The 19017-nt window shown below is 40.3% G+C and overlaps 1 protein-coding gene across 4 annotated transcripts in view; it reads right to left on the bottom strand.

The window, feature by feature from the left end:
• Positions 1-8796, bottom strand: part of exoc1 (exocyst complex component 1) — a 38345-nt gene extending 29549 nt beyond the window's left edge. For all 4 annotated transcript variants that reach the window (XM_063002109.1, XM_063002110.1, XM_063002111.1 and 1 more), the window contains exons 1-2: positions 8712-8796; positions 5246-5377 (exon numbers count right to left, since the gene is read on the bottom strand). In XM_063002109.1, coding sequence (XP_062858179.1) covers positions 5246-5369 — 124 coding nt within the window. In that variant the 5' untranslated portion in view covers positions 5370-5377; positions 8712-8796. The remainder of the gene's footprint in view (positions 1-5245; positions 5378-8711) is intronic.
• Between the last annotated feature and the right edge of the window lie 10221 nt (positions 8797-19017).

Below are 19017 nucleotides of genomic sequence, written 5' to 3'. Positions count from 1 at the left end.
ATCTACACTGCTATACAAGTTGTACACTGACTACTCTAAGTTATATCCAAGTTTCATGTCTATAGTGTTTTCCCATGAAAAGATATAATAAAATATTTGCAGAAATGTGAGGGGTGTACTCACTTTTGTGATACACTGTATATATATATACAGGGGTTGGACAAAATAACTGAAACACCTGGTTTTAGACCACAATAATTTATTAGTATGGTGTAGGGCCTCCTTTTGCGGCCAATACAGCGTCAATTCGTCTTGGAAATGACATATCCCTCCCTGACCATTTGAGGGCACCACAGCCGATTGGGACTTTTAAGAAGAGACTCAAAACCTTTCTTTTTAGCAGAACCTATGAATAATTTTTAATTTATGTAGTGATTGTAGCTATTTTATTTATTTATTTATTTATTAATTGTAGTGATGTCTTTGTCTTGTGGCACTTTGAGATTTGTACACAAATGTAAAGTGCATTACAAATTAAATGTATTATTATTATTATTATTATATACAAGTCCTGCACAGTGGTCAGAGGGATTTTAAGCCATTCTTCTTGCAGGATAGTGGCCAGGTCACTACGTGATGCTGGTGGAGGAAAACGTTTCCTGACTCGCTTCTCCAAAACACCCCAAAGTGGCTCAATAATATTTAGATCTGGTGACTGTGCAGGCCATGGGAGATGTTCAACTTCACTTTCATGTTCATCAAACCAATCTTTCACTTGTGTATTCTTGCTGTGTGTATTGGTGCATTGTCATCCTGATACACGGCACCGCCATTGGATGCACATGGTCCTCCAGAATGGTTCGGTAGTCCTTGGCAGTGACGCGCCCATCTAGCACAAGTATTGGGCCAAGGGAATGCCATGATATGGCAGCCCAAACCATCACGGATCCACCCCCATGCTTCACTCTGGGCATGCAACAGTCTGGGTGGTACGCTTCTTTGGGGCTTCTCCACACCGTAACTCTCCCGGATGTGGGGAAAACAGTAAAGGTGGACTCATCAGAGAACAATACATGTTTCACATTGTCCACAGCCCAAGATTTGCGCTCCTTGCACCATTGAAACCGACGTTTGGCATTGGCACGAGTGACCAAAGGTTTGGCTATAGCAGCCCGGCCGTGTATATTGACCCTGTGGAGCTCCCGACGGACAGTTCTGGTGGAAACAGGAGAGTTGAGGTGCACATTTAATTCTGCCGTGATTTGGGCAGCCGTGGTTTTATGTTTTTTGGATACAATCCGGGTTAGCACCCGAACATCCCTTTCAGACAGCTTCCTCTTGCGTCCACAGTTAATCCTGTTGGATGTGGTTTGTCCTTCTTGGTGGTATGCTGACATTACCCTGGATACCGTGGCTCTTGATACATCACAAAGACTTGCTGTCTTGGTCACAGATGCGCCAGCAAGACGTGCACCAACAATTTGTCCTCTTTTGAACTCTGGTATGTCACCCATAATGTTGTGTGCATTGCAATATTTTAAGCAAAACTGTGCTCTTACCCTGCTAATTGAACCTTCACACTCTGCTCTTACTGGTGCAATGTGCAATTAATGAAGATTGGCCACCAGACTGGTCCAATTTAGCCATGAAACCTCCCACACTAAAATGACAGGTGTTTCAGTTATTTTGTCCAACCCCTGTGTATATATATATACAGTGTATCACAAAAGTGAGTACACCCCTCACATTTCTGCAGATATTTAAGTATATCTTTTCATGGGACAACACTGACAAAATGACACTTTGAGACAATGAAAAGTAGTCTGTGTGCAGCTTATATAACAGTGTAAATTTATTCTTCCCTCAAAATAACTCAATATACAGCCATTAATGTCTAAACCACCGGCAACAAAAGTGAGTACACCCCTAAGAGACTACACCCCTAAATGTCCAAATTGAGCACTGCTTGTCATTTTCCCTCCAAAATGTCATGTGATTTGTTAGTGTTACTAGGTCTCAGGTGTGCATAGGGAGCAGGTGTGTTCAATTTAGTAGTACAGCTCTCACACTCTCTCATACTGGTCACTGAAAGTTCCAACATGGCACCTCATGGCAAAGAACTCTCTGAGGATCTTAAAAGACGAATTGTTGCGCTACATGAAGATGGCCAAGGCTACAAGAAGATTGCCAACACCCTGAAACTGCGCTGCAGCACAGTGGCCAAGATCATCCAGCGTTTTAAAAGAGCAGGGTCCACTCAGAACAGACCTCGCGTTGGTCGTCCAAAGAAGCTGAGTGCACGTGCTCAGCGTCACATCCAACTGCTGTCTTTGAAAGATAGGCGCAGGAGTGCTGTCAGCATTGCTGCAGAGATTGAAAAGGTGGGGGGTCAGCCTGTCAGTGCTCAGACCATACGCCGCACACTACATCAAATTGGTCTGCATGGCTGTCACCCCAGAAGGAAGCCTCTTCTGAAGTCTCTACACAAGAAAGCCCGCAAACAGTACATGGTTCCAGTAATCCATGTCCTTTGTTGACATGTCTTCAGCAAACTATGGTCTGATGAGACCAAGATTAATTTGTTTGGTTCAGATGGTCTCAAGCATGTGTGGCGGCAATCAGGTGAGGAGTACAAAGATAAGTGTGTCATGCCTACAGTCAAGCATGGTGGTGGGAATGCCATGGTCTGGGGATGCATGAGTGCAGCAGGTGTTGGGGAGTTACATTTCATTGAGGGACACATGAACTCCAATATGTACTGTGAAATACTGAGCAGAGCATGATCCCCTCCCTCCAGAAACTGGGTCGCAGGGCAGTGTTCCAGCATGATAATGACTCCAAACACACCTCTAAGACGACCACTGCTTTATTGAAGAGGCTGAGGGTAAAGGTGATGGACTGGCCAAGCATGTCTCCAGACCTAAACCCAATAGAACATCTTTGGGGCATCCTCAAGCGGAAGGTGGAGGAGCGCAAAGTCTCGAATATCCGCCAGCTCCGTGATGTCGTCATGGAGGAGTGGAAAAGCATTCCAGTGGCAACCTGTGAAGCTCTGGTAAACTCCATGCCCAGGAGAGTTAAGGCAGTTCTGGGAAATAATGGTGGCCACACAAAATATTGACACTTCAGGAACTTTCACTAAGGGGTGTACTCACTTTTGTTGCCGGTGGTTTAGACATTAATGGCTGTATATTGAGTTATTTTGAGGGAAGAATAAATTTACACTCTTATATAAGCTGCACACAGACTACTTTTCATTGTGTCAAAGTGTCATTTTGTCAGTGTTGTCAAATGAAAAGATATACTTAAATATCTGCAGAAATGTGAGGGGTGTACTCACTTTTGTGATACACTGTATATCACAAAAGTGAGTACACCCCTCACATTTCTGCAAATATTTTATTATATCTTTTCATGGGACAACACTATAGACATGAAACTTGGATATAACTTAGAGTAGTCAGTGTACAACTTGTATAGCAGTGTAGATTTACTGTCTTCTGAAAATAGCTCAACACACAGCCATTAATGTCTAAATGGCTGGCAACATAAGTGAGTACACCCCACAGTGAACATGTCCAAATTGTGCCCAAAGTGTCAATATTTTGTGTGACCACCATTATTATCCAGCACTGCCTTAACCCTCCTGGGCATGGAATTCACCAGAGCTGCACAGGTTACTACTGGAACCCTCTTCCACTCCTCCATGATGACATCACGGAGCTGGTGGATGTTAGACACCTTGAACTCCTCCACCTTCCACTTGAGGATGCGCCACAGGTGCTCAATTGGGTTTAGTCCATCGCCTTTACCTTCAGCTTCCTCAGCAAGGCAGTTGTCATCTTGGAGGTTGTGTTTGGGGTCGTTATCCTGTTGGAAAACTGCCAGTTTTCGAAGGGAGGGGATCATGCTCTGTTTCAGAATGTCACAGTACATGTTGGAATTCATGTTTCCCTCAATGAACTGCAGCTCCCCAGTGCCAGCAACACTCATGCAGCCCAAGACCATGATGCTACCACCACCATGCTTGACTGTAGGCAAGATACAGTTGTCTTGGTACTTCTCACCAGGGCACCGCCACACATGCTGGACACCATCTGAGCCAAACAAGTTTATCTTGGTCTCGTCAGACAACAGGGCATTCCAGTAATCCATGTTCTTGGACTGCTTGTCTTCAGCAAACTGTTTGCTGGCTTTGTTGTGCGTCAGCTTCCTTCTGGGATGACGACCATGCAGACCGAGTTGATGCAGTGTGCGGCGTATGGTCTGAGCACTGACAGGCTGACCTCCCACGTCTTCAACCTCTGCAGCAATGCTGGCAGCACTCATGTGTCTATTTTTTAAAGCCAACCTCTGGATATGACGCCGAACACGTGGACTCAACTTCTTTGGTCGACCCTGGCGAAGCCTGTTCCGAGTGGAACCTGTCCTGGAAAACCGCTGTATGACCTTGGCCACCATGCTGTAGCTCAGTTTCAGGGTGTTAGCAATCTTCTTATAGCCCAGGCCATCTTTGTGGAGAGCAACAATTTTATTTCTCACATCCTCAGAGAGTTCTTTGCCATGAGGTGCCATGTTGAATATCCTGTGGCCAGTATGAGAGAATTGTACCCAAAACACCAAATTTAACAGCCCTGCTCCCCATTTACACCTGGGACCTTGACACATGACACCAGGGAGGGACAACGACACATTTGGGCACAATTTGGACATGTTCACTGTGGGGTGTACTCACTTATGTTGCCAGCTATTTAGACATTAATGGCTGTGTGTTGAGTTATTTTCAGAAGACAGTAAATCTACACTGCTATACAAGCTGTACACTGACTACTCTAAGTTATATCCAAGTTTCATGTCTATAGTGTTGTCCCATGAAAAGATATAATGAAATATTTGCAGAAATGTGAGGGGTGTACTCACTTTTGTGATACACTGTATATATATATATACACTCACCAAGCAATTTATTAGGTAAACTGATCTGGTACATACATTCATTGATTATTTGATAACAGAGCAACAGTTTATCTGTATGGTAGATGCAGCTTATAAAATAATCAATTAATGTACATACATTTAGGTGGGCATGATCTATTAACAGTCGACCATAACAGTCGGCTAATGATTGAAAGAATTTGGCAATCATTTTAGTACAAAAGTAAATCCAGATTGTTTCAGTGACTCTCTGTACTTCACCTGCAGTTTGACAAGAACAACATCCCAGTTCGAAACTCTTTATAACCAATGCTGATTCCCTGATAAGTAAAAAGGCAAATGTGAATAGTTTTGTAGATTTTTGGTATACCTGTGGCACACAGGAAACAGTTCTTCTTCTTCTTCCCTGCCTTGCAGACATTGACGATGCTGAGCAAGCGCTCATCATTCGGAGTAAAAATGTCCCTCTGGAGAGCGTGCTTTATGGCGGTCATCTTGCTACCTAGAAACAAAACATGTAGGCAGCAATATAACAGCTATATTACAGCATTTAAAAAACCACAGAGCCGAGCCTTCTTGTTTACAGTCCTTCTGGTAATCATGTTATACACATTCTTTCAATGAGTCTTTAATTCACCACAATCTTTACTGCTAAAAATAAAAACATGACAGAAACACTGGCTAAATAGCAAGCATGTTATAATTGTATGGTTGCATTTAGGGATGGTAATGGTTAACCAGTCAACCAATAAGTGATGAAGAAATTGCTTTTCTGTTAATGCTGTCAGTTAAAAATGTCATCTGAATTCATTTCAAACAGCTGGTGCTTCATCTGCATTAAGAGCTAAATTCTATTTTGAGTTTTCTTGTGTGTTTTACCCGTTTTACCCCAAACAGGAAAACATAATGACAGAACTATTACACATTAACATTACAAACAGTGAAGTGTTTTGTGTCAGTATTGAATTTGCACATTAAGCTCTGCACTGTGGATCCGTGTATAACTTTATTTCTTTACAAAAATGATGCGGCGATTGTGTGCCATGTCGTCACTATAAAGGTAAAACACTGCTTATAATCGTATAATTACAACACTAACAGTCAGAAAGAGCATTATAATATGCATTTTGAATAGCGCTTGAAACAGTGTTCACTACCTACTTTGTGTTAATGCTAAACTGGTTCTGCTCAGTGTTTATTACGAATACAAATAAGAATCCTTTATTGTCATTGCACATTGTACTTGTACACTTGCACAACAAAATTGGAAATGTTAAATGTTCATGTTGAATGTTTTACATTATGCCACATTATTTAATGAAAAACAGTAAATTGTAGTTAAAAACATGTTTGATGCATGTTACACTTTCATGTGATGAATGTGTGTAGATGCTTGTCAGTTATTGGTAAAACCATCAACTAATAACAGCTGGTTGATTTCATTTTCAACCTCTTAATCCTGGTCAGGGTCTAGAAACACAGGGTGCAAGGCAACAATACCCATCCCAATACACCAATCCCGCCAATCATGTCTGTGTGTAGCACCACTCAGATTCAACACCCAGATCTCAGCAGTGGTGGGTTGACGTAACTACTGCACCACCCGAGCACCTGATTATGTTATCGTATGTCCTTAAAATTGCTTGTATGAATCAATAAATATTCTTATATGGAAACTGGACATCTGATCTGGATTTGGTGATTCTTTTATTTTTATGTGTGAATATTAAAGCCTTATACAGGGGTTGGACAATGAAACTGAAACACCTGGTTTTAGGGACCACAATAATTTATTAGTATGGTGTAGGGCCTCCTTTTGCGGCCAATACAGCGTCAATTCGTCTTGGAAATGACAAATACAAGTCCTGCACAGTGGTCAGAGGGATTTTAAGCCATTCTTCTTGCAGGATAGTGGGCAGGTCACTACGTGATGCTGGTGGAGGAAAACGTTTCCTGACTCGCTTCTCCAAAACACCCCAAAGTGGCTCAATAATATTTAGATCTGGTGACTGTGCAGGCCATGGGAGATGTTCAACTTCACTTTCATGTTCATCAAACCAATCTTTCACCAGTCTTGCTGTGTGTATTGGTGCATTGTCATCCTGATACACGGCACCGCCTTCAGGATACAATGTTTGAACCATTGGATGCACATGGTCCTCCAGAATGGTTCGGTAGTCCTTGGCAGTGACGCGCCCATCTAGCACAAGTATTGGGCCAAGGGAATGCCATGATATGGCAGCCCAAACCATCACTGATCCACCCCCATGCTTCACTCTGGGCATGCAACAGTCTGGGTGGTACGCTTCTTTGGGGCTTCTCCACACCGTAACTCTCCCGGATGTGGGGAAAACAGTAAAGGTGGACTCATCAGAGAACAATACATGGTTCACATTGTCCACAGCCCAAGATTTGCGCTCCTTGCACCAACCGACGTTTGGCATTGGCACGAGTGACCAAAGGTTTGGCTATAGCAGCCCGGCCGTGTATATTGACCCTGTGGAGCTCCCGACGGACAGTTCTGGAGGAAACAGGAGAGTTGAGGTGCACATTTAATTCTGCCGTGATTTGGGCAGCCGTGGTTTAATGTTTTTTGGATAAAATCCGGGTTAGCACCCGAACATCCCTTTCAGACAGCTTCCTCTTGCGTCCACAGTTAATCCTGTTGGATGTGGTTTGTCCTTCTTGGTGGTATGCTGACATTACCCTGGATACCGTGGCTCTTGATACATCACAAAGACTTGCTGTCTTGGTCACAGATGCGCCAGCAAGACGTGCACCAACAATTTGTCCTCTTTTGAACTCTGGTATGTCACCCATAATGTTGTGTGCATTGCAATATTTTTAGCAAAACTGTCCTCTTACCCTGCTAATTGAACCTTCACACTCTGCTCTTACTGGTGCAATGTGCAATTAATGAAGATTGGCCACCAGACTGGTCCAATTTAGCCATGAAACCTCCCACACTAAAATGACAGGTGTTTCAGTTTCATTGTCCAACCCCTGTATTAAGCCAATAGTTAAAGAACTGAAAGACTGATATGAATTCACCCTCATAGCCACTAGTGAGACATCATTATTACAAAAAGTTATTAAATGTTTTTTTCTATGTATGTTTTTTTCTTGAAGTGTGTACATTTATTTATTTATTTTAATCTGTATTGTGAGCATGTGGTGCTGTTTGTAATACAGACTGGTACATTCTTACTTAAGTTAATCATGAACAGTCTGTAAAAAATAAACAGACCTCATTCCCTTTCTGTTCTTTTACCTCAACATTTAAACGTATACCTGTGGTATTCCAGCACACAACAACTTAACACTAATTCTACAATAGAGAAGGCGCTTGTTGGGTAGCTAGAGTGACGCTGGGCATAAGGTGGACAGCCAGAGTGTGACGTCATAACACCAAACCATAAATGCAAACGCGTTATTGCATAATCAAAACAAAGGCTATCATTAATAGATATACCAATTATAACTGACTGGTTAAAAAACCTGACAGCTTCTTAATATACAGGTATGAGCAGTAACAGCTCGTATTTGTTTAAATTCTGCACTGAGAAGTCATCTGTCAGACACTGCTTATAATGAGAAGCTTAGTTATGACAGTCTACCTCTCTTCCAAACTGCTGTATTTAACAGTACTTTAGGATAGTATCAGTAAAGTATTAATAGTACAGTAATGGCACCAGTAGGGTATTTAGTAATGTTAATGTGGAACAGACATTTGAACACAACAATAAGCGTCAAGATGAATACATTTAGCAATAGCGGATACAGGAAAGGCCATTTTAACAAGCTTTATTAAACTGCGGTTAATGACAGGAGCTTACCTTAAAAGAGCTCTGCGCAGTAAAGACTATAATGTATTTAAACGTTACTTTTGTATTAAATAATATTTTACATAATTATTTTTACAAAAACATTATTCATTACTAAAACACAGCCCAGTCTGCACCACAACAGCTGCTTTTGGTCCGAGCTCAGCAGATCCACTTCCTGGTACAGCGCCATCTGTAGACTTGGAGTGTGAGAACATTGACGAAGACGTTTGAAAAAGTGTCTATACCGCTGGACCGGGTTTTCTTCATTCACTTTCACAAACCGCTGGTCAGGGTCGCGACGAAACCAGACATCCCAAAAACTCATTTCAGGGAGGTACCCCCGGACCTCGACCCCGACCCCCCAAGCCAAAAAAACAAAAAAACAAACAAACTATAAAACCTCTCGCACACACCAAAGGATATGGGTAATAACAACTTTTAGGAGCTGCTAACTGAGCTACTAAGCTAACTGTTCCCGTCACAAATGTGTACTACATAGTGCACTAGAGGGTGTGAAAGATGATTGATTTATGTTCCCTACATAGTGCACTAGATTGTATATTAGAAAAGAATGTATGTTCCATACTTAGTGCACTAGATAGTGTACTAGATAATAGATAAATTAAATAAAAAAACTTGTGTTTCTTACATAATGCTTTAGGTAGCGTGTTAGTTAACGGATTTAGGTTCCCTACATAGTGCACTAGATAGTATTTTAGATACTAATACTAATACAATATTTAATTTTAATTTATATATATATATATATATATATATATATATATATACATACATATATATATATATATATACGTATGTATATATATTTGTTTATACATTTTCTCCCGACTTTTTGCGTCATGCTTCCTCTCCACTAATGCCGACCCCCGCTCTGATTTGAGGAGAACGAAGCTAGCCCACGCCCCTTCCGACACGTGGGCAGCAGCCGTACGCATTTTGTCATCCACATTAGACGAGTGCATCAGTGGCGACTCCTGCCAAATCTCTTGAACATGGAAAGAGAGCAGCCTTACCATTAATCATAAAATGAAGTAAAGCCTTCACACTAACAATTTCATTCAGTCTTCATCAGATAGCATTTTATTTTAGTTGCAGCAGATCCAGAATAAATATTGGCATCGGGGCTGATGTGCAATGAATAAAGAAGTACAATTAAACAATCAGGGAGATACAATAAGTGCAATCACAATTCACTATTTAAAAATTACATTACTTACTTGTAATTTACTTGTAACTTATATGATTTCCCCCCCTTTGTAGATTTGGTCTGGGTGGCCCTAATTCTTAAGTTGCTAATTTATCCTGATTACACGATGGAGTTGCTCCGAACTGAGGTAATGGTAGTCATGGTGACGAGATCGCAACACCAGGTTACGTGTGACGCAAGCACGTAAGTGCGAGCCCTCCCGGAACCCATTCAGATTGTATTGCAGCGCCTGCAGTTCGAAAAAAAGAGCCTTAACATGAGAGTCTATCAGAGCAATCCGGGGCGATTTTCAATCAGACTGAAATTGCCCCGAAAGGGGCGGTACTGTACGGAACACAACTCGGCGCTGATTGGACTACGATATCCCAGGCAAGACAGACTGTCCAGAACAGTCACAGCTGTGATAGAAAAATTTCTTCCCTTTCACCCTTTGGTGGTGCTTCGCCCAATCGCCCAAAGGTACGAGTGCATATATGCGAATAGAGGGAGAGACAGACCCTCTTTCCCCGCCTCTGTGCAGGCGCCATCAATCAGGCCAATCGTTGTTCATGTGGGCGCTCAGCCCAGCCAGATGGCGGAGCTGAGATTCGATACGATGTATTCGAAATCCCACCTCTGGTGCGCTAGTGTGTGTTTTTACCACTGCGCCACCTGAGCGGCTACTACTATATTTTATTATATTACAAAAAGCCCACAACACCATAACTAATGCAGGGACATTAAGCATCAGTAAAGAAAACATTGATGTAATGTAATGTACATAAAGAATGTACATTGTAATGTACATAAAGAATTTTGGAGAAGAATTTAAAATCTTGAGAGAAACACCTAACATACAGCCAAAAGAACTTTTTCTCAAAATGTTAAGGTGCTTACAGCTTAGCTAATCTTCTGACTATCTACTACTTTAATTTAAGGGTGCAAAATTGGAGATGATTTGCCAAAAATACTGGGCAAAATTAAAACACAATGCTGTAAAAAGCTAACTATTTATTGTCAAATACTTAGTAAGTACTTAGTAAATACTTACTAAGTTTTAATGTTATTTATTTGTGGTGTCTCATTATTTTTTTTGCCTTGTTCAGGGTGTTATGCTGCCTTGCCGTGTTTATGGGTGGTGCTGGACACTGCATCTCTGACCAAGATTAAGCAGTTGGTAAAAACAACCTGTTTCTAGTAAAAATGTTTAAAAAATGTTTTACAGAAACTTTTTACAGTTTTACAGTTTTACCTTAGACACAGTCTGGCCTTCAAATCACTACACATTATTAGCAGCAGAAGTTATGTGCACCTGTTATGTGAAACAATTTTTTTTTTTTAATTATAAAATATTAAATATATATAATAAAGAATTAAAATAAACCCTAAGTAGTAAATAGCTGGCGGCAGTAAATATGCACTGCAGTAATCACCAGCTACCACTAAGAGGCATTATTTTACAGTTATTCAAAGCTGGGAGACACAACAATGGCCAGACTCCACACCATTTGTTCATCTTTCATCATTCAAAAACCAATTTATGTCAGTCAGGGTCACAGTGGATCCACAGTCCACCTGAAAACACTAGATGCAGGTCAAGAACACAACCCAAAAAGGTAAAAAATCCAACACCCTTTTTTTTTAAACCAAGGGGCAATTTAGAGATGTCAACGCACCTACATGAAAGTGTTTAGGTTCTAAGGTGAAAACATTACCAGCAGGTTCTTGAACCTTTGTACGTTGTGATGTGCATCATTCTACAGTGCATTTCTTGGGTAAACATGGGACTTCTGGTTCTGGCGCTGGTGTGTTCTACCGCCACTGGCCATCAAATTCTTGGTTGTCTTTTCCACTACTGTCATTTTTAGCCATTCAGTCTATTATAATATTTAATTTATGATTATTTGGCCATTGGTATCATATTATATATTTTTGTCACTGATCACAATGGTCTGTTCCCTTCAACTTCTGGATCAGATTTACCTCTTCTATTGATTTTACCCTCATTGTATAACTTCGGGATCAATGGGCTGATTCATATTTTATAAAGCTGATTCCTGCTTGTAAACAGGACAGCCACACTGAATAATCTCCACATTTGCTCCTCGCTGCTTTGTTCACAGCTCTTCTGTTGGTTTGGACCAGACGCCACAGTCTTAATGTCCTCTGACACCAGTAACACTAGACTGTCAAACAACTTGTCGGTGATTTGTGGTTTGTCCCACCCTGATTTGTGGGAACCTTGTTTGTGGGTACTCACCACAGCAGCCTGTGTTAATTCTAAGATACTTCAGCCTAGTTGTTGGGTCATAACAATTTGGCCCCTTATTAAAGTAATTCAGGTTTTTATGCCTGCCCATTTCTGCTGCATTCAACATGTGTACTATGAGTAACTTCCATCTGCCCAACATTTATTATATCTCTGACCCTGACCTGCACTGCTGTTACAAAATAGTCCATGCACAATTTGGGGGAGTGGTCTTAATGTTTTGGTAATCTGTGTAATTGTATGTGCTTGGAAAAATCTAAGTTTACTCAGCTGCTGGAAAACATTTAGATTTTAAGATTTAAATTAAGGGAATTAAGAGAATTATAGAAGCTAGTTTGCATATTTGCCATTGTGACCAAACAAAAATTTGTCAGGTAAATACTTAGTAGATTCAACAAACATGTTGTTGAAAGTTTTGTTTTACTAGGGTGAACCACTTACTCATGTCAGTATGTACAGTTCCCTTTTGCCACTGTCTTTAGATAAACCTTTCATGTTACATCAGTAGTATAATATGTGTTTTGTAAGCAGACTATTCATATAATCACAGAGTTTATTTATTATGTGAATCAATCTTTTGTGAGCTGACTTTCATAACTAGGTCTATGAATAGGCTAATTGTTTGTCACTAGCCTTTTTTTATTTAATCTAATAATTTGTTATTAGCTTTTTTTTTTTATATCATAATCAACATAAATCATCTCTTGTTCACCTAAGAAGGCTGTCTACCCCAACTCATTCATTTACCTAAAGGGAGAGTGATCTAACAGCCCAGATGTATTGAGAATGTGCTGCCCTAAAAATATTAAAAGCCCAATTTGGTCATTTGTAGTTATTATTATATGTGTCTATGAGATGGGTCTGAATAATGCACAATGAAGACAATTTTACTGTCTGTCTATCTGTTGAAAGCATAGTCAAAATCTCCACTTTTCCATGTCCTTTCAATAAACTCTTAGCAGCAGCAGCAGCCCATTATTTCTGCCATTAATACCTTTATGCTCCAGTTACTTCGCCAAAGATGCTACCCACTACCTGACCTCAACCTCACAGTTTCATTCAAACTTTTTACACTCTTTAGGACGATGGCAAAGATACATGGGTAACTCCTCACCTTAATATTTTGTTGGCAAAATGTGAACAAAATGATCAACGCACAGCACCAAGTAATGCCATGTGATAACCCATTTACACATCACAAGCCTGTCGCTTCCAGCTTTAATAAGTAAACTGTTACTTTAAAAGTGTTTCATGAGTACAGATGGAGGTCATTTTCTATTTAAGTGATAAGGGCCTCTAGTGGTACATGTGCTCACAATGTCTTATTCTGCCAAAGGGTTATAGGCTGTAAGAGGTCAAAATAGCAGTAGTTCTGTATGGAGTTTGCATGTTCTCCCCGTGTCTGTGTGGGTTTCCTCCTGGAGCTCCGGTTTCCTTCCACAGTCCAAAGACATGCAAGTGAGGTGAATTGGAGATACAAAATTGTCCATGACAGTGTTTGAAATGAAAGACTTGAACTGATGAATCTTGTGTAACTACCTGTCCTGGTAACATGATGTAAAATTCTAATAAATAAAAATAGACTTTTAAACCTCAGTTATGTCTAGCATAATTGGTATGACTTCAAGACAATTAGGCTCACAAAAGCTGACATTTAACAGCCACTGCAATTTGTAAACATAATGTAAGCGCTCCTTTATTTATTTTACTAATCGCCTTATTTTGGTCAGAGTTGCCATGGATCTGATGCTATATGGGATGCCCGGGCACAAACTGCAAACCCAATTTCCAGAAACATTGGCACATTTTGTAAAATGCAATAAAAAGAAGAATCTATGATTCAGCACAGTTGGGACAAAAGTTGGGACAAGCAAAATAATAGTAAAAAGTTTGTAAAATATTGAAGTTACAGGGTTTTAAAACATTCCACAGTACGCAGGTAAATTGGTAACAGGTAAAGGAATCATGGTATGAGAGCTCTTTAGCTAAGCACATGTCTGATTCAAGGCTCAAGCCCAGATTTTTTAATTTAACGTTTAATGCCAAGTTCACACTACACGACTTTCAAGTTGTTCAGATTGCTGTACAGTTCACACTACACAACTGGATCTCCTGCACTCGGGAGTCTTTTCAGTCGTTGTTTTTACACTACACAACTGATCGGCAATGGGGGTTTCACACTACACAATCTACCATTAGGAGGAATCGCAGGTGAACTTGTCTGGTCCCCCAAACTACGTTTTGTCACCAAAACAAACGTGAGAAGTGACGAGGGGTTTAACTACACTACGTCCAAAAAGGCACGTCAACAATAAGTGATCAAAGTTGTTTGTGTGCTGATGTGCAGCGTAAAATCAAGGAGAAAAAATAAATGAATCTGAGTGGACTGGGCTACGCGAACAGCATGGATTGTTCTGTAGTGAGTTGGAGGTTAATAAATATTTTTTGCAATGCAACGTTGGTGTTATGTTTTGTAGAGAATGATGAGGTCAGAAATACTGTAAAATGTGTGTGTGCCGATGTATTCTGATATAAACTATATTATGTCCCTGTCCCACATTATTATGATATTATGTCCCTGTCCCAACTCCTCCCCTGCCATTCGCCCAACTGATATCCATATATTTAGCATGCTAGATATCTCTCTTCAGTTGGCGAGCGCTCAGCAAGCCGCTCGGATCAAGTCGTTGAACAGTTGACACATAGAGATCGCCGTGCGAACGCTGAGTTGCCTTCGAGCCGGCAAATCTAGCGGCAACCAGTCGGCAAGCGATAATCAGGGCAAAAATCATGTAGTGTACACTAGGCATAACCAGGCCTGCACTAGCCAAGACTGATTTTTATGTTGTATTAAAAAAGTGTTTCGTTTTATTGTCCAAGCTTGTCTCTAGGTATCAGCATCAGTATTTCCAGTAAACTAATTTAATGAATAGAATTTGAAAAATTATTATAAACGATATTTCATTCATTTGCCTTGTAAAACAATTAGATGTTCTCTACTAATACCAAGATCACACTACACGACTTTCCAAGTCGTCAGGTTGCTGTACAGTTCACACTACACAACTGAATCTCTTGTAATCAGGAGTCTTTCAAGTTGGTGTGGCTTTCACACTACACGACTGATCGGCATTAGGGGGTTTCACACTACACAATCTATCACCAACTGGAATCACAGGCGAGCTTGTCTGGTCTCCCAAACTACATTTTGTCACGAAAACACATGCGAGAAGTGATGAGGGGTTTAATGATATCACGTCCAAAAATGCACGTCAACAAGTAGCGAGCGATCAAAGTTTGTGCGCTGATGTGCAGCGTAAAATCAAGGAGAAAAAATAGGAACAGCATGGATTGTTCTATAGTGAGTTGGAGGTTAATAAATATTTTTTGCAATGCAACTTTGGTGTTATGTTTTGTAGAGAACGATAAGGTCAGAAATACTGTAAAACGTGTGTGTATGCCGATATATTCTGATATAAACTATATTATGCCCCTGTCCCACCTTTTTTGTTTTTGCTGGGTAGCCCATATATGGACTCTTCACCTACTCTTAAACAAAAATAACCCATTCAATATGGGCAATACTCTTGGGAAATCACTGCTAACTGGGGTCACACCAAGAGAAGCTGTTGTGTTGATGGTGTGAAATTGAGTGCTATTTACACTGTAATGTATGGGTTTAGCAGGTTTGTGATTTAAAAGTCTAGCAGAAATAATTGTCACCTGTATTTTTGTGTATATAGCTGTTTGTGGGTATGAATTGTTTTTAACTTATGTATATTTACTTAGAGGTAGGGCTATCCTCTAAACTAAGATATTGCCAACAGAGAAGCTGAAAAAAAATCTCCTTACATGCTTGGAGACTAATTTGGCTAAAATAAAATGTGAAATGAGACCTGATTGTATACACATAGCAACCAGTATATAACTGGTAATAAAATACACAATCCTCCTGCAGTAAAAGCCCATGTCGAATTTTTGTTAGCCCTCCTAGACACGTGAACAACAACAAAGACAGGAAAGGATGTTCACGTTTAAAACCTGATGACTGGAACATTTTAAAATGGCTTAAACTATCATTTCAGCATCACAAAAGGGAATGGAAAAATTATAAGCAATTAGTGGAGCATAAAATGAAATCTGAGAGCAAAAAAATAGTTACATATGAGCACTGCATAATTAGTGTGTGTGTGCTTGAAGTCATTGATGACAATTAGAGTGCTTCTTGATTATTGTTATAACCAAATTAGGAAAAAAAGCACCAATTGTAGCACAAGAAAAGTAAAAAGTTATATTTGATTCAACCATTTGTTATTCAAAATGACATTTGCAGAAATGAACCTTGGGCATTAAGTACATTATGTAAGTTTATTTTAGGGTGGCTGATTCACTGTGTTACATTACTACACATAACAATTATTGGTGTCAACCGAACTCAAAAAATTTTAACTTTTAAATAGGTAAAGCCCTACACACACTAGTATAGGATACTAGTATAGTATACACAATACATATCCTGGCCATTTTATGGTATACACTGAGTTTACACACACTAGTGTAAGATATACAGTACATATCCTGGCAGTCTTTCTGTTTTTGCGTTTTTCCACTTTTCCTTCAAATAAAGTCATATTCGGCCGCTCAGGTGGCTTAGCACTAAAAAATACACGCTGGAACCAGAGCTGGGATCTCGAATACATCGTATCGAATCTCAGCTCTGCCTTGCCGGCTAAGGCTGAGCGGCCACATGAACAAAGATTGGCCTGTTGTTTATGTGGGTGGGACTAAACCAGATAAGGTCTCTCTCTCATAACTAATACAATTACGACCTCTGCTGGCTGATTGATGGTGCCTGCACAGAGATGAGAAAAGAGTGCTCTTAGGGTGTGTCCCTCCGTACACGCAGTTAAGCTGCACTGCACTCGTCAAAGTGTAGGTGATAAGATGCATACGGCATGCTGCCCACGTGTCAGAGGGGGCGTGGGTTAGCTTGGTTCTCCTCAATCAGAGCAGGGATCAGCATTGGTGGAAAGGAAGCATGATGCAATGAGGCAACTGGATGCGCTAAAAGGGAGAAAAAGGGGAGAAAATGCATAAAGAAAATATATACAGTATATAGTCATATTCAATTCCCTAGTTGTAACTACCTACCCCGTCCCGACCGAGGAGGTCCTTAGACAATAAAATGGTAAAATGTGTCCTTCAACATTGGCACAATGTTATTGACTATTTAATCTCCTCTCATTATTGCATATGGAGACAGTACTACCATCTGTGAATCTATGATCTCTCATGTAGATGCTGCATAGTGTTAAACCATCCTCCTTAGACACAGCCACAGTAAATTTGGACTTAAGTGTTTGAAATCTTAGAGTTGTTGTGCTAGCATGTTAAACCGCTGCACTATTATCGTCATGCCTCATGGCTTGGTAAGCACCTTGCAAAGTAGGCCATAAATGTAAACTCAAAACAGAACAATACTGTGGCTAAAACGCCACTAAATAAATGGAGTAAAAATAATAACTGACCTAATTTTTATATTTATGACATTTAACGATGCTTTTATCCAAAGTGACTAACAGTTTTTACTCAATAAATTCCAAGCAGTTGAGGGTTATGGGTCTCGCTTATGATTCCAACAGTGGCAGTGGAGGGGCTTCAACCAGCAACCCTCACAAGAATAGACAAGCCAGACAAAAAGCCAGCCTACAGCAGCATAGTCACTGAACTCCCTGCGATCAGCAAGAAACACAGACAAGCCAGGCAATCGCCCCACAAGAGCAAAAGAAGAAGAAGAAAGGACAAAATGACCAGGCAGGTTGTTGAATTTGACTCTAGTCTCAATGTAAACGAACCACAATGTAACGACCCACAAACAGCAACAGACAACATTTAAATATGCAAAAAATGAGAGGACCCAGCAATTAGTTTTGTAGAAAGCCATTTATAAAAAGCCTATCACTGTTGGAGGCTGAAAGAATGCTTTTGAAGTGCAGTTTAAAGAGATCTATGCTTTCAGTCTGCAGCTCAATCTCAAGCCAACATGGGCATGGCAGGTGGGCATGTTGCAGTCATGGCCACCCGCAACTTTTGTACTTTTAAATTATTTTGTTTATGCATTGTCTCCCCCTTTCCTCCCGACTTTAGCATATCTAATTATCCGATTGTGTTATGCTTCCTCTCTACTGATGTTGATCTCCACCCTGGCCACCTCCGACACGTGTGCAGTAGCCAACTGCAACTGCATTTACCTGCATGAGGCGAGTTCATATGCGGATCAGCTATGTGTATGGAGAGCCGAAACCTTGATCAACGCATTATCCCTAGACTCCATGCAGGCGCCATCAATCAGCCAGCGGAGGTCGTAATTGCTTCAGTTATGTGCAATCCCCGTCCAGCTCCCAATGTGTATGAACAACAGCCAATCGTTGTTCATATAGGTGCCCAGCCTGCCAGATGGCAGAGCTGAAATTTGAAACGACGAGTTCGAAAATGTCAGCTCTGGAGTGCTAGCGTGTTTTACTGCTGTGCCACCTGAGCGTGCAACTTTTGTACTTTTCGTGTAATAATTAAACACTCTGTTAAGCACTTACAATGTAAAAAAAAACCTTTTGTGGCTTGGCGTCACAAAGTAGTGATATTTAAACTTTCGTCTTAAACATAAATGATATATGATAAATATAAGATAAGATAGCCTTTTATTATCCCACAAGGGGAAATTTGTAACGTTACAGCATCTTTCAAAAATATACAGATATAAAAAGTTTTATACATACAACAGAAGAAATGTAAGAAATGTAAGCATATATAAAAAATTACAAGGGGTATATAAAAAAGAT

This window comes from Trichomycterus rosablanca, chromosome 9, assembly GCF_030014385.1.
Source record: "Trichomycterus rosablanca isolate fTriRos1 chromosome 9, fTriRos1.hap1, whole genome shotgun sequence".
NCBI classification, from domain to species: domain Eukaryota; kingdom Metazoa; phylum Chordata; class Actinopteri; order Siluriformes; family Trichomycteridae; genus Trichomycterus; species Trichomycterus rosablanca.
Note: the sequence above shows the minus strand (reverse complement) of the source record. Positions and strands in the feature narration are given on the sequence as shown.